Source organism: Camelus bactrianus, chromosome 3, assembly GCF_048773025.1.
Source record: "Camelus bactrianus isolate YW-2024 breed Bactrian camel chromosome 3, ASM4877302v1, whole genome shotgun sequence".
Classification (NCBI taxonomy): Eukaryota; Metazoa; Chordata; class Mammalia; order Artiodactyla; family Camelidae; genus Camelus; species Camelus bactrianus.
The window spans coordinates 97,727,203-97,742,428 of NC_133541.1; the positions used below are offsets into that span (position 1 = coordinate 97,727,203).

At 43.4% G+C, this 15,226-nt stretch overlaps 1 protein-coding gene across 8 annotated transcripts in view; it reads right to left on the minus strand.

Moving 5' to 3' along the window:
• KLHL3 (kelch like family member 3) overlaps window positions 1–15,226 on the minus strand; it is a 238,159-nt gene that overhangs the window by 16,361 nt on the left and 206,572 nt on the right. For 7 of the 8 annotated variants that reach the window (XM_045507716.2, XM_045507713.2, XM_045507714.2 and 4 more), the window contains 4 exons: window positions 14,492–14,641; window positions 3,076–3,193; window positions 2,484–2,681; window positions 832–933 (listed from right to left, as the gene is read on the minus strand). In XM_045507716.2, the coding sequence (XP_045363672.1) occupies window positions 832–933; window positions 2,484–2,681; window positions 3,076–3,193; window positions 14,492–14,641 (568 nt within the window). The remainder of the gene's footprint in view (window positions 1–831; window positions 934–2,483; window positions 2,682–3,075; window positions 3,194–14,491; window positions 14,642–15,226) is intronic. The other variant, XM_045507715.2, reaches the window with a different exon arrangement.

The window sequence follows — 15,226 nt, forward strand, 5'->3', positions numbered from 1 at the left end:
TGTGAACACACAGATATTCCAGCTAAATTCCCACTTCAAGACAGGTTAACGAATCAGTGTTGTCCTCCAAGGTTTAATATTTTAGTGCAAATAATACTTTGTGCTTTAATAGGTTGAATTCACACATATTCATAAAGCTCCTCTCTGTTAGCATTGGCTAGTGGTCTGAGTTAGGAGGGAAGTGCTATTTACTAGTGTGGGACATATCAATGATCCCGAGGGACCCAGCTTCCCCTTCTGGAGAATGGAGAAAATCGAAGTCCTGCTTATCTCCTTCAGAAGGGTTTTAGGAACAAAATCAGAAACTGGATATGAAAGCCATTTACAAACTACAGTGCACTGTCTAACCAGGCCCCAGATCTCACCACTCCCTCCTGCCTCACCCCATACAGCTTTCCTGACTAGAGCAGGACTCTACCACCAACCTGCCCTTCCTACAGTGACTCATCAGACCTGGGAAAAGGTGCCACCTCACTTAGGGCTCTGTTAATAGTACTGAACACATGAACATGAGGACAAAATTAAACAATTAAGTCTCACCCCCTCCAGGTATGCTCCTGGGTTATATACTGACTCTGGATTCCCCAACTCGGGACAGAGACAAGTGGCCCAAGCGACAGGCCAGCATTTCCCTTCTAGGCTCCTCCTACTCCCCCAATCCAGCTCATCCACTTTCTAGCCCCGGATCAGTAGCTTCATCTCTCAACTTTCCTCATCTCTAAATCAGGATACTAGTCCCTGACTCAGAGCAGTGACAGGAGGAACAGAGCCAGGACACCAGAAGGTCCAGGACCAGGGCAGGAACGGGCCTCCACCCCTGCTGCTCCTCACCCTCCACGACGCCCACACCCACACTGCTGCGCCGCGTGTTCATTGGGGCCACGAAGAACCATTCGTTGGTCTTGTAGCTGTAGGCTTCCACCGACGCCAGGCCTGGGAGACAAGAGAGCCATGAGATGGCTATGGTGCTGGCCCTCACCCTGCTGTGCTAACTGACAGTGAAGACGAGGGAAGAGCACAGACCTGGGGGCTGGAAACCTGGGTGCAGGACCTAGCACTACCTCTGCCTCACTGTGGGGCCCGTGGCACCTCCCTGAAACACATCTGCACTGCGTCTGCCGGAGGGGACCACTAGAACTGACCCAGAGGGTGGGTTGTGAGAGGACGGGGTATAACGTAGATTGTTAAACCTACAGAGTAGAATAAACAGCGGAGGTTGCCTCACTGAACACCTATTCCAACCCTCTTTTCCTTGTCTTCTTCTAGAGTCTGGTAAGCTAAAAACCTGCCTTCCCAGACTCCCTTGAAGCTGAGGGTGACCAAGTCAATGCAACCTAAGCAGAACTCTGATGGGGACTTTTGAAATAGCCTTTGCTTTTCCGATACAGATGTCACCCCTTCCTGCTTATTGCTACCTGGAACACAAATGTATTGGCTGGAGCTGTAACAGCCACCCTATGATCATGAGGATAAGGCCAAGAGACTCTTAAAGAACTTGGCCTCCATATCCTTAAGCAACTGGACCAAGTCAGCTTGGACTTCTTGTTTCATGAGTAAAACAAAATCTCTCATTTGTTTAAGCCACTGTTTAGTCAGGTTTTCTACTAGCAGCCAAAAGCAATGCCTGAAAGAAACAATGCCCCACTACCCTTGGGTCTCTTTATTCTCAAGTTCCACTCTAGAGGGCCTAGGGGCCCTGGAATTATATGAGTGAGGCAAAGAGAAGGCTGACAAAGGTTATCGATTGGTGAAGACCCAATTTTTTTTTCAGAGAAGTAAAACATATATATTTTTTTAATTGAAGTGTAGTTGGTTTTCAATGTTGTGTTAATTTCTGGTGTACAGTATATTGTTTTTCATGTCACTGGGAGCCAAAGGATATTTCAGTTTTATAGAGTTACTGTCTACACAGACATCCACTTGGAAATATAAGGGGAAAGAAGATAATCTCTCCAAGTCCATGTCCACTAGTAACTTCTGACTCTTAACTTTGAAGCTAGATGAAAGCCAAGAGCAAGGGGGCACTTCTGCAGCAGCACAGCCTTGCAAAGCTTTAGAGGGGCAGCAGAAAGGGCAACAGACAGAGACTGCATGACCTGAGCCAGGTCTCTTCCCATGGCTGAACGTCGGCTCCCTCGTCTGCTCAGGGGAGGGTCCAGAACACAGCCCTGAGACACCCTCTAGCTGAACTTGCTCTACGTCTCATCTCCTGAGTAAATGGTTTCCTGGGCACTGGAAGAGAGAAAAGGGCCTCTTCTCAGTGTGGGGTCCTTCCTAGAGCCCTAGAAATGACAGCACGTGGGCAGCTACAAATTCTGTGTGGAAGAAGGTCTGGCTCTGACACACAAGCTGGGAGAAGAGGAAGGATGGATATTTTCTTGGGGCAGTAGCTACAGATGGACAGAAGGTTGGCCCAAGAACTGGCTGAGCAAACCAGGATGTGTCCCAGGCTGGGACGGGTTGGGACAGACTCCGGGACCTACCAGTACTGCCATCAAAGCCCCCCACGGCGTAGAGCAGGTCGTTGAGCACAGCCGCACCCAGCGTACTGCGGCGCTCCTGCATGCTGGCGATGGACGTCCACTGGTCCTTCACCCCATCATACACGTCCACTGTCCGCACACGCAGGGAGCCATTAAACCCGCCCACGGCGTACACATGGCCAGCCATGAACACCACACCTGAGGCACAGGAAACCAAGGTCATCTCAGACCCATGACTCATGTTGATGAGTGACAATAGGGGAACAAGGTGGGAATGTAAATAATTCACCACAGAAGGTGACCTTCAACTTTAGATATTTGTAAGTTGTTATGGGACTCATTGGATTTCTCTTGACATTTGCTTTTCTAATTTTGTTTGATTCAAGCAAATACTTGGATTAGCTTGAAGTCCCTAAGCACCTAAGAACTGACCCCAGAAGGTGCAGCTAGAAACTCTGTAGCTGGGGAAGGAGAAGGAAGGGAGTCCAGAATGCAGAGGTTGGTGGAAACAAGGAGTAGTGAGTGATTTCAGGACAGAGCAAAGAGAAGCTGGGCCAAGGCAGCCTGCACACCAGGAGATGGTGCAGCTCACCTGCTCTGCATCTCCTGGAGGGAAGCTCAGCGATCTGGTCCCACCGGTCCTCCTCGAAGTCATAGCACTCCACGCTGCGGATCGCCTTGGGTGCCTGGCCACCAACCACGATCATGACCTCCAGAAAGATAAGTGGACATTAGGTGGGTCTCCCCAACATCCAGATTCACAGGTCACCAATCCCTGTTACCTCCACATGCTCACTGTCCAGGGTCTGGAGGTGATGTGACATGCCAGTGTACAGAGCTACATACATGAAGATGGTGCCCCTAATCACCAACAGGGATGAATATTCAAGAAAAGTCTAACAAGCATCTTCCCATAGACATGCAACCAAACACTTCCCAAGTGTCCTTGCTCAGGACTATGCTGTGGGGTATGTACAGCCACTCAGGGCATCTTCTGAAATCTGAGTATCCCCAAGGCTTTGGGGTGGGAGACTAAATTTTGTATCAAAACAAAATGTTCATATATATACATATATATCAACATTTGAATATATTTTGGAATAGAGTACACAATTTAGATGCATTTTCAAGATAAAATTAATTCAAAAATATTATGTATAGACTGTAGGGGGGACTTATTCATTGCAGTATGGGAAAACAAATAGTGAAACACCACTTTGTGGTGGCTAGCAGGAAAATGTATGTAACTGAAAAAAATAGTGCTAATAGTACTATTTCCACAAGTAAGGTAGTAGCTACCACCGCCAGTTACTGTGTGAAGTATGTTGTTATTTGTTCATCCACATTGACAGATCAGGAAAGTAAAGCTCAGAGTACATGGGTAAATTGCCCAAGGTCACAAAGCTAAGAGCAGCAGAACAGGGAATGAAACCCAAGTGCACCTCGGACACAGAGGTGAAGCCAGCCCTACCACTCTCCTGCTCTAGAGATACCTTCTATGCCGAGACAGCTCACAACACCACGTTTTTCAAACTGCAGGTCACATTTCGTTTGTGAGTCACAAGATCAGTTTAATGGGTTAGGACCAGTATAATTTTAACAGAACAGTACAGAAAATATAACAAGGGTGTTACTTCATGAAATATTTTTTCCAATTATACATACATGTATGTCTCCTAGAAAGCAATTTAAACATATTTCTTAGTGTAGGGGGAAGGAAAGAAAGAAGGAAGGAAAAGAGAGAAAGAGAGAAAGAAAGGAAGGAAGAAAGAAAAAAGGAGAGAGAGAGAGAGAAAGAGAAAGAAAGAAAGAAAGAAAGAAAGAAAGAAAGAAAGAAAGAAAGAAAGAAAGAAAGAAAGAAAGAAAGAAAGAAAGAAAGAAAGAAAGAAAGAAAGAAAAGAGAAGAGAAGAGAAGAGTAGAGTAGAGTAGAGAAGAGAAGAAAAGAAAAGAAAGAAAGAAACAGAACATCCCAAAGGAACCCAAGACACATTGCTGAGGCTTAAAGCTGCTGTTGCCTCCAGATACAAATGTTCTGTGTTTGACTTTCCTCCGCTCAGAAGGTCCACTGCTTCATGTAAAGAGCAGCCCTTTTCAAAGAGATGCTGAATTCTACATTTCTTCCCATCAGTAATTCTTTGCTTGGATAGGCATCCATGAACAGTTCAAGAGGGATGTTAACAAACACAGCCTCTTGGCAAATTTCAGACAATGCCCAACTTACTCCTCCATGGCCAAATGACTTGCCCTGCATTCCAAACCATATCTAGAACTTGCACTATCCTTCTGGTTTTGAGTTGATGAAGTTAAAATGAAATTAAACTATTGCAAGGATTTTCTCTGAAATCTGATTTTGGGACTAAGTGAGAAAAAAAAAACAGTTTTTAGTTTTCTTTCTGCAGTGACCTCAGGCACCCAACACCCTCACACATGCTGTTCCCTCTCCTTGAAACACACTTCCCTCTCTCTGATCCCCCTACTCTAACACTTGCTTATCTTTCAGGTCTCAGTCTACACATCACTTCCTCCAAGAGGACCTCTGACCTCTGAACCAAGTTACATGTCCTCCTCTGAGGTCACAAATGCTTAGGTTCTCCCATGAAAAGTGCCCCATTTTGTGCTCTGTCTGGTAACCTGGTTTTCCTTTCTAGATAGTGAGCCCTGCCAGGGCAAAAAAATATGTCAGCCTCGATCATAAGATAACCCTACCGCCTTATGGTACCAGATGAAAGTGATGACTCAAATATTTATCTGGAATAAAGAATAAATGAATAGTAAATACCACATGCAAAGAGTTAAATGCAAAAATACACAGTTAAATGAAAAAAAATACATAGGCCAGAATGTCACTTTCTTGGAATAAGACATGTTGTACACCAGATTACAATTCTGGAGACAGAATTTGAGGAAAACAAACAAAAAGAGAAAGAGAGAGCCTTTCCCATCTTTTGACTCAACCACCAGGAGACTCTTCATTCTTTGCACAAGTTATCAGGCTCCTTCTGTAAATAAAAAAGGCAAAGCTTCAGGGGACTTAATCATGTCCCAGGAACTATCTTCTGCTAGTGTAGGGAAGTACATTCATATAGGAGAAAATCCTGCACTCATCTCTGAGAATTTTCATAGTAACACAGAAACAATATTACAGAAATGGAAAATTTTTAATGGTCAAGTAAAACCTGAATAGAAAGACAAATATAATACATGACAAGGTTTTCAAAATAAACTTGCCTTTGAGCTCATAAAACCACAGGTAAGAGACAACTTTTAAAACTCCAAACTTGTAGAATGATCTGGGAAGAGCAATTATGAGGCTTCGTGGGGCAAGACCACTGGTTTCTGAAAATGTGGAGGTAGCTCAAGGCAGAGGGAGGAGTAGGTGTACTTTATGCTTCTTTTCTAGGCATAAGAAATCCAATTTCTATGGCAGGTCTTGCAAGAAGCCATCGTACAAGGAACACTATATTCATCACTGTCTAATAGTGGAGCATAAAAAGAATACATTTCCTATCTTGAACACTAGTGGATGGTTGTTTCCATAGATACCTGATCTCAGCAACCAATTAGACAAAAACGAGTACTCCCCAAAGTCTCCATGTATTACATCCCTGAAAGTATAAACCTCTAGAGACTTAAGAAAACCACAGAATGTCAAGGCAGGAAGAGACTTGAATTATTCTTTCTTACAAGCCCACATTTTACATTTCTAGAAAAACTCAGGCCCAAAGAGTTCACAAGGCATATTTCTTTCTTTCCTGACACCCCTAAATCCCAGTTTACTACAGATATGTAATGTCTTTAATAGAAATTACTGAATCAAATCAGCTTATTTAATGATCACTATTTTTAACATTTATCCCTCAAGGTAACCTTGAGTAAGAACCCTGAGTAGTCATACAGGAATTACAAAAAACCTAAAGGACTGGTTCCAGGCTAATAATTATGCTAGAGCAAATGTAACTTAATCACATTCAAGAAGAGCAGTGTACTTGGGAGCCCTGCAGTCCCGCAGGGCACCTCAGTGTCCTGGCCCCACGTCTCAGTGCTGTGTGGAAGGCTGCAGGCATCCTGGTGAGTGGAGAGTTCTGGGTAACAGAACCCTGGTGTTCCAGACAGGACAGTGCGGGGCACAGCTACCGGACAACTCCCAAGGAAAACATTCTCAGTTTGGAAAGTCAAATGGTCATTTACTCTAGAGACATGAGTGAGACTATGGAAAGACGACCTGAATGCTTAGGAAGGAAATTTCACTTCTAGCGTAACAAAATGGTTTTGAAATAAGTATGTAGGGGGAGGGCATAGCTCAGTGGTGGAGTGCATGATTAGCATGCATGAGGTCCGGGTTCAATGTGAGGTCCTGTTTTAATCCCCAGTACCTCCATTAAAAAAATAAGTTAAATAAATAAATAAACCTAATTAACCCTCCCCCAAATTTCTTTAAGATGTATAAGTAAGGCTATTTCTTTCACTTGGATGACTCTCATTCCACCAGTGTGACTGTGGGAGTGAAGGCTGGTCCCTCCTCATGCAATAACCACCGCTCTGTGTCTGAGAGCCATCAGGTAGCAGAGACTAGCCAAGGAAAGGGCAGCAAGTGAACAGAGTGGAGCTTTCCAGCCCACTTGTGGATCAGAACCCTAACCCTAACTCACAAGTCATTAGACTCTCCACTCGGGTGAGAGGAATGACCGGGGCTTTGCACACTTTGTGCATCAGGCAAGAGTAGAGTGTGTGTCCAGACTCTCTTCCATGACCGGTGAGCTGGGCAGGAGGCAGGCCCAGCCAGTCGGTCCCTCGGGCCAGGGCAGGAAGCAAGAGTCTCTCTTACCCTGGTGCGTGGGGCCGCAGGGCTAACACCAAGAGTTCATCCGAAGGAGCATGTTGAGGTCGAGGCAGAAGACTTGTCCCAGCAGGTTCCTGAGCAACAGGTGCTCCAGGCAAGGACTGACAGCCCAGGTGAGAGACAATGGGCATTGGAGGACCAGCAATGTGAGAGCAAGACCCAGGGGAGAGAGAAGGAGCAGGAAATAGACTTTGGAGTCAGACACACCTGGGCTCAAGTATCAGCCCAGTCAGCTGCATGAGCTGTGTGAAACATGGGCAAGGCACTTAACCTTGCTAAGCTCACTTCCACTACCTACAACATCAGGAAAATAGGATGTTTCTCCCATGGGCGTCAGGAGGCTTAAATGATATAAAACATTCAGCACAGTGCTTGGTAAATAGCAGCCACTAAATGTCAGCTTTTATTATTAGATCAACACCAGCATCATTACTACTGTTTAAAGCAGTTGCTAAAAAACAGATTCCCAACAAATGGTAGAAAAGGACACTTATGATCTGTGAATGGCAGAGTGAGCACCACTAATTCCAGGCATGATGATGGGGCTTTCTCAGGACTCCAGGGTGTTTTCCAGGGTGTGGCCTGGGTCCACTTAAAGGACCAAGATGGGAGAGGAGCACTGCCCACCCATGGGCCTGGCCCACGTGAGAAGTCATCCTACCCACCCGGCCAACAGCCTTGTTTTCAACGCTGTCTTTTGAAAGCAGGGCAGCCCAACTCAGGAGGAAGCCACCCACTTCTAGCTCAAGTAGCTTTTTGGTGTCATCTTTAAAGATTCGAATAGAGATGTCAACTGAACTGAAATGACAGTAAAAAGTGCCAGGTTCAGTACATCTCAAAAGGCTTCATGTGCATCTTTCTGTAATCTCATTTCTCTGCTGCCATCTGCAGAACAGGGTAAGGTAGGAGTGTTACGAATGGCTGGGAGACAGCCCCTAGTTGTCCATGGCAACCCAACCTCAGGGAAAATGCTGGGTGGTGAATGTGTGGGAGCCCAGACAACGCTATTAGCTGTTCCAGCTCGAATATGTCAGTATGACCGGTGCATTTATGGCTCAGGAAAAAGCACCCATATTAGCCTCTGCAGCTATCTCAAGGCAGAGTCCTATTTCTTTTAGGGAGGAGGTCTGGCTGGCAAACAGGTCCACTGCTGAGAATTGCTGAGAACAGTGCAAATCTCTCTCCATCACTTTGTCTCTCACAGTCAGCTCTGTCAGAAAGCCAACTTGGACTTAATTCATGAAAACCCAAACTAGCTGGCCCTTGGCATTCCTGTGGCTACTCCTCCAAGTAGCCCCATTGTATCCTAACTTCTCCTCTTCCTCCATTTACTTGGCTACTTACATATTTCTTCCTTACTGTATCAGAGGGACTTCTCAAAAGTCCCCAGAGGGTAGGAATCAAGTTTCTTTCCATCCAGTACTCAGAAAAAATGCTTTTGTGAAATGTGGAGGCAAGTTCTGGAGTCAGTCATCTTAGGCTTAAATCTCAGCTCAGCTATTTATTAGCCTTGCTTACAGATAAATCACTAATTCTCTGATTCTCCTCCACTCAAGACATGGAACTTAATCACCATCCCCTCCCTTGGGTGTGGGCTTGACTTGCTGATGTGCACCTAGCAAATAAAATACAGCAGATGTGATGGGACATCCCTTTGAGAGAAGATTATTAAAAGACTACAGCTCTGTCACGGACGTGCTCTCTCATTCTGTTGCCGTACACTCACTCACTCTGGGAAGCCAGCTGCCATGTCATGACACTGAGGCAGCAGATGGAGAGGCCCAGGGGCTGAGGAAGTGATGCCTATTCCGAGAGCGAGCTTAGAATCAGATCCTCCCCACAGGGGCCTGGAGGTGACTACAGTCCCAACTGGCAGCTTGATGACAACTTCATGAGAGGCCCTGGGCCACGAAGACCCAGCTAAGCCACTCCAGGATCCCTGCCCACAGAAACTGTGAGATAACTAACATTTGTCATGTTAAGCCACCAAGGTGGGGGTAATCTGTAATGCAGAAATTGAAAACTAATACACAGTGAGTGGGTGACACAACCCAAGATCCAATTTCCTCCTGTGTAAAATGGGGATAATGACAATTTTGAAAATCCTATGAGATTAGAAATGTAAATCCCTAGCCCAGTGCTGGCACACACTATGTGCTCAGCAACCGAGATCTGCTACTGCCATCATTGTGGGGCGGGCGCTGTGTCATGGTCAAGAGCATAGACCAATAAAGAATTCCTATAACTCAATATTTAGAAAATAACCCATTTTTTTTAAATGGGGAAAGATTTGAACAAAGGCTTCACCAAAGAAGACATGCAAATGGAAAATAAGCACATGAAAAGATGCTCAACAACATTAGTCATTATAATGAGAAATGCAAATTAAAACCACAGTGAGATACTACCACATACCTACGAGAATGGCCTTTTTTTTTAATAGATAATGCTAGTAGTGGGAGACTATGGAGTAGCTGGAACTCTTGCACCCAGCTGATGGGAACGCATAATGACACAGTCATCTTGAAAAACAGTTTAGCAATGTCTTATCAAGTTAAACATTTACTTACCATTCAACCCAACAATCCTACTCCCAAGAGAATTTAAAGCATTTACCCAAGAGAAATTAAAATGTATGTCCACACAAAGATCTGTAAGTGAATGTTCAAAGCCACTTTATTTGTAACAGCCAAAAACTGGACATCCAAATGCCCATCAACCGGTGTCTGGATAAGCAAATTACAGTATATCCATATGATGGAATATTCCTTAGCAATAAAAAGGAATGAACTCTTGACATATGCAACATGGATGAATCTCAAAAGCATGAAGATTAGGGAGGGAAGGCAAGCTCAAAAGGCTACATATGGCATAATTACCTTTACACGACATTCTAGAAAGACAAAACTGTAAGGACAGAAATCAGATCAGTAGCACTCAGGGGTTGGGGGTGGGAGAAGGAATTTGACTACATACAAAGCAGCACAAGGGAACTTTCTGGAGTGATTAAAATATTCTCATTTTGATTAGGATGGTGGTTACATGACAGCGTGCATTTGTCAAAATTTATCAAATTGCATCCCTAAAAAGAGTGAATTTTACTGTACATAAATTCTTATACCTCAATAAATCTGAATTTAAAAGAAAATTATCTAGGATGTTAATAATGAGGGAAACTTTGCATGTGTGGGGACAGAAGGTAGATGGAAAATCTTTGTGCCTTCCCATCAATTTTGCTGTGAATCTAAAACTGCTCTAAAAATACAAAGTTTAATTTAAAAAAAAGAAGTAAATGTATTGGAAATGCATCTGTTGATGAGATGAATACTGCTTTAATTAAAGGAGATTTTGATGTGAAAGAAAAAAAAGAAAAGAAGGAAGAAAAGGGAGAGAGAGAGAAGAAAAGAAAAGGAAAGAATCTTTTTCATCTGTCACCAAAATCTGAAAACCTGCCCCCGGGAGGCAGTTGTGTACAAGACTTTGGAGCAGAACAGACCTTGTTCAAACCCCACCTATGCATGTCCTAGCTGTGTAACAGGACAAGTTACTTAACCTCAGGAGAGCTGTGCCCCCTGAAACCAGGAGTAGACTCCTCTCAACTACAGATTCAGTATCTGGGATAGGGCACAAGGTGTGTTGGGGGAGGGGGAGGTTCTTAGCACGCTTAGTCCAGGCTGACATAAACTTGACTTTGATTTTCAAGACTGTCTTTTTGTGGGTGTATGCAGTAGAAGCTAGATGAGGAATCTAGAAAAGGAGCGGTCACTGGGTATGGTCACCAAACAAAGAAAATGGACCAGCTCTGCACCATTGCCTTAGCTCCAGAATACACTCCCCAGGAAAAGAAATCATTAATCTGATACTATATTGGATAAAAACCTCAGTTTTCAAAGAGCAAAGTCACAAAGACAAGCAACAAGGCCAGCTGAAACCCAAGGGGTAAAAAGCCACCTCCACATATAGACACAAAGCTTGTGGAAATTTAGATTACAATGAAGGTGCTATTCAAATCCATGGGACAGAGGGAGATTATTTAATAAAATAACTTTGGGGGCAACTGGCTCATGATTTGCAATACAAATAAAGCTGGATTCCTACCCTCATTCCTTAACCTAAAATAAACTCTAAGTTTATCAAAGATTCAAATGTAAAACATAAAAGTAAGAAAGAAAATATGAAGTAGTTCTTTTTTAATCTCAGAGTAAGGAAAACATTTCTAAGTAAAACCTAAGCTATAGAGCAAAAGATAGACCTTTTGATTACTTACTGTTCTTTAGGATTCAAAAAAATGTCATAAACAAATTTAAAGACAAACCACAAATTAAGAAAAAAATCAAAATGCATACATACTAAGGCCCAAACTCTTTAAAAAGAACACTTAAAAATCATTAATAAAAACATATAGTCTAGGTTCCTTAAAAAACTAAAATTAGAGTTACCATATGATCCAGCAATCTCACTCCTGGGCATACATCCAGATAAGACAAAAACTCTTAATTCAAAAAGATACAGGCACCCCGATGTTCATAGCAGCATTCTTTATAATAGTCTAGATATGGAAGCAAACTAAATGTCCACTGATAGATAACTGCATAAAGATGATGTGGTATATAGACACAATGGAATATGACTCAGCCATTTAAAAAATGAAATAATACCATTTGCAGCAACATTGATGGACCTAGAGATTATCATACAAAGTAAAGTCAGACAGAGAAAGACAAATATCGTATGATATCACTTACATGTGGAATCTTAAAAAATGATACAAATAAACTTATTTACAAACCAGAAACAGACTCACAAACATAGAAAAAAAAACATGGTTACCAAAAGGCAAATGGGGGAGGAATAATTTAGGAGTTTGGTATTAGCAGATACACACTACTATATATAAAACAGATAAACAACAGGACATACTGTAGAGCACAGGGAACTACCTTCACTATCTTGTAATAACCTATAATGGAAAAGAATCTGGAAAAGAATATATATATAATATATACATACTGTATATATATTTTATACACACATACACACACACATATAAAAGTGAATCACTTTGCTATACACCTGAATCTAACACAACATTGTAAATCAACTGTACTTCAATGTAAAAAACATACAGCCTGACAGAAAAATGGGAAAAGGACTTGAACAGAGAGTTACCCTCCAAAAATACAAACACCAAAAATCCTATGAAACCAAGGTTAATCTTACTCACAAAGAAGAGCAAACCAAAACAAGATGCCACATTTTAAAGAGTATTTGACATAGAAATGTTTAGACAATTTAAAAATGGAAATTATTGCAAGGCCCATTAATAGAGGACAGTTAAATAAATAACAGTATATAAATATAATTAAATAGCATATACCTATTACCATTTAAATGCTCATGCTAATAACACTGAAAGCGGTCTGCAGCATCTGGTTGAGTAGGAGAAAAAAGATTTCAGTCTGTGTAGCAAGATTCCATGTATCTAGACAAGATTCCATGTATCTAGAAGTGTACATTTTGAATATTCACATATTTGTGAATACACAGAGAAACGTCTGGAAGAAAATTCACCGAAATGGTAACAGTGATTGCCCCTGGGTCAAAGGATTTTAGGTGATTTTCACTTTATTTTGAAATTGTAGTATCCTTTTAATAATCTGCAATAAGCACATATTTCTATAATTAAAGAAAGCTAAGTTATATCCATTTTGAAAAATACAAAAAAGTTCCAATGCAATATTCCAATAAAACAAAACACATCAACATGCAATAAAGCAAATGGCCCACTGGACCAAGGCCCATGTCCTGTGGCTGAGCCTCCTAATCGAAGGTGGGCAGCAGGAGATAGAACTCTCAGTTTACAAACGTGGAGCCGGGTGCAGGCTGGTATGAGCACAGAGAACAGATGTGGAGAGGGGAGAAAGACTCAGTTGAAACCTGGTTCTACAACATTAGGTGTTGACCTTGGGCAAGTCACTTAATTTCTCTGACCCTTAGTTTCCACCTTCGCAGAACCAGGATAACTGCTTCTACCACATATGTGATACCTTCAGCTCACTGCTTGGCACATAATAAGTACTCAATAAATGTCAGCTGCTTATATTATTATCTGGGACATTTGTAACCTTCATTCACATTGCAACCACTATATTCTCCATGATCTGGGGTCACAGAGCAGAGTGGAGATAAGGAACAGCAAACCTTGGAGAATCCAAACATCTGGTCTTGGACAACATGCTTCTCCAGTCCCATGGAACCCTTCCTGGAAGCAACAGTCAAGGAGTATGGCAGCCAGCCGGAAAGAGGAGGAGGAAGAGGACAAAGCAAGGGCCACATAATCCTCAGGTGCTGCCTACTGGTAGTGGATGAGCCAACACGACTCATTCCTCTCCTCCCACCCTTCCTCCTGGCTTGGCTGGGACCTCCCCCGAGGCTTCATATGTTAGGATCCTGGAAAGATGACTCAAATGCCAAGCCAGAAAGGACTTCAGAGATCATCTAGAACAGCATCCTTCATTCTGCAGATGAGAGGCCTGAGGACCAGGCAGAGGAGGGGACCTGCAGGGAACCAAGGCAGCCAGCACCCAACATGAACCTCGATCATAGTGGCCCCTCCTTCACTCATCCTTCCCTCTCCCTGGATGCTCCCCTCACACATTCTCAATTCCCCTCTTCTCTTCCCCTGCTTGATTACCTGTCAGACTTCTTAAGGCCCCTTCTCTCCTCTGGCAGCCCTAAGTGTCCCTTATGGCTCTGTGGTGAGGGAACAAACCAGACTAGGGCTACTCTGACTCAAATAATAGCCTAGAAAGAGGACTGTTGTGGCCATCACTAAGCCAAGACCCACACAGCCGTTTCTCAGCCTCCAAAATAAACAGAGCCCAAACCATGGTGTGAAACAAGAAGGACGGGAGAGGGAAGAGCCTTGAGTTATTCTCCAACCTCCCAGGTGACACTGAAGGTTATCTTGAAATTCTTAGCAAACAAGACCCTGGAAGAGAAGAGGTACCAGCAGATTCAAGTGGAACCAGCAGACTCCATCTCCTAGGTGGTAAATACAACCAAGACGCAGGGTAGCCATGGGTGAGGAGACACTTGGAGACAGGAGTGGAAGGCCATTTTCCCAGGTCACAGTCCCGACTTGGCAGTGACTGGGCTGGGGCTTACCTTGGGCAGGCTGACTGGAGTCCTGGGCTTGGTCCTTGGGTTTTTAATCAAGAGCCTCTGATCCAGAGGGAGCAGATGGTATTTCATGGCTTCGATGAGGAAGTCCTTACAGGTGTTGTTATTCTTTATCAAAGTTTCTTCTTCAACTGTCTAGAGGTAATAACCCACAGGTGATCCTGGAGCAGAGCTCAGCCCCTTTCCCAAGCTGTCTCCCTGGGCTGAGTCATTCCTGCACTCCCACTCTCAATCATCCCCACACCACATCATCTCAGACCCCAGGAGAAAGGTCCACAGAGTTACAGCTTAGTGCCCACCTCCTGCATCTCAAGAGTGCAATGAAATAAGCAATTCATCTCTGGCATCAAGCAGAGATACAAATCCCAGCTCTACCACTTAACTCCCCTGGTCCTTAGTTTCCTCATCTGTAAAATGGGCATATTAAAGTCCCCCACAACCTCACAGCTTGTGTTTGTTTGTCTGGAGGCTTAAATGAGATTGTGCAAAACAACGACAACAGATTGTCCCAAAAGCTTCTTCCCATATTCCTTCTAGTTTGAACGTATTACAATGTTTAACGTAAATAGACATCTGAGAGAAGGAGAGGGAGGGAAAGAGGAAGATGATGGGATCCATTGGCCAAACCTTGGAGGCACAGGGTATAATAATTAGGTACAATGATCACAAAGAAAAATTCTTATCCATTTTCCGACAGTGCAAGCCTCGGGGGGTGGGGGG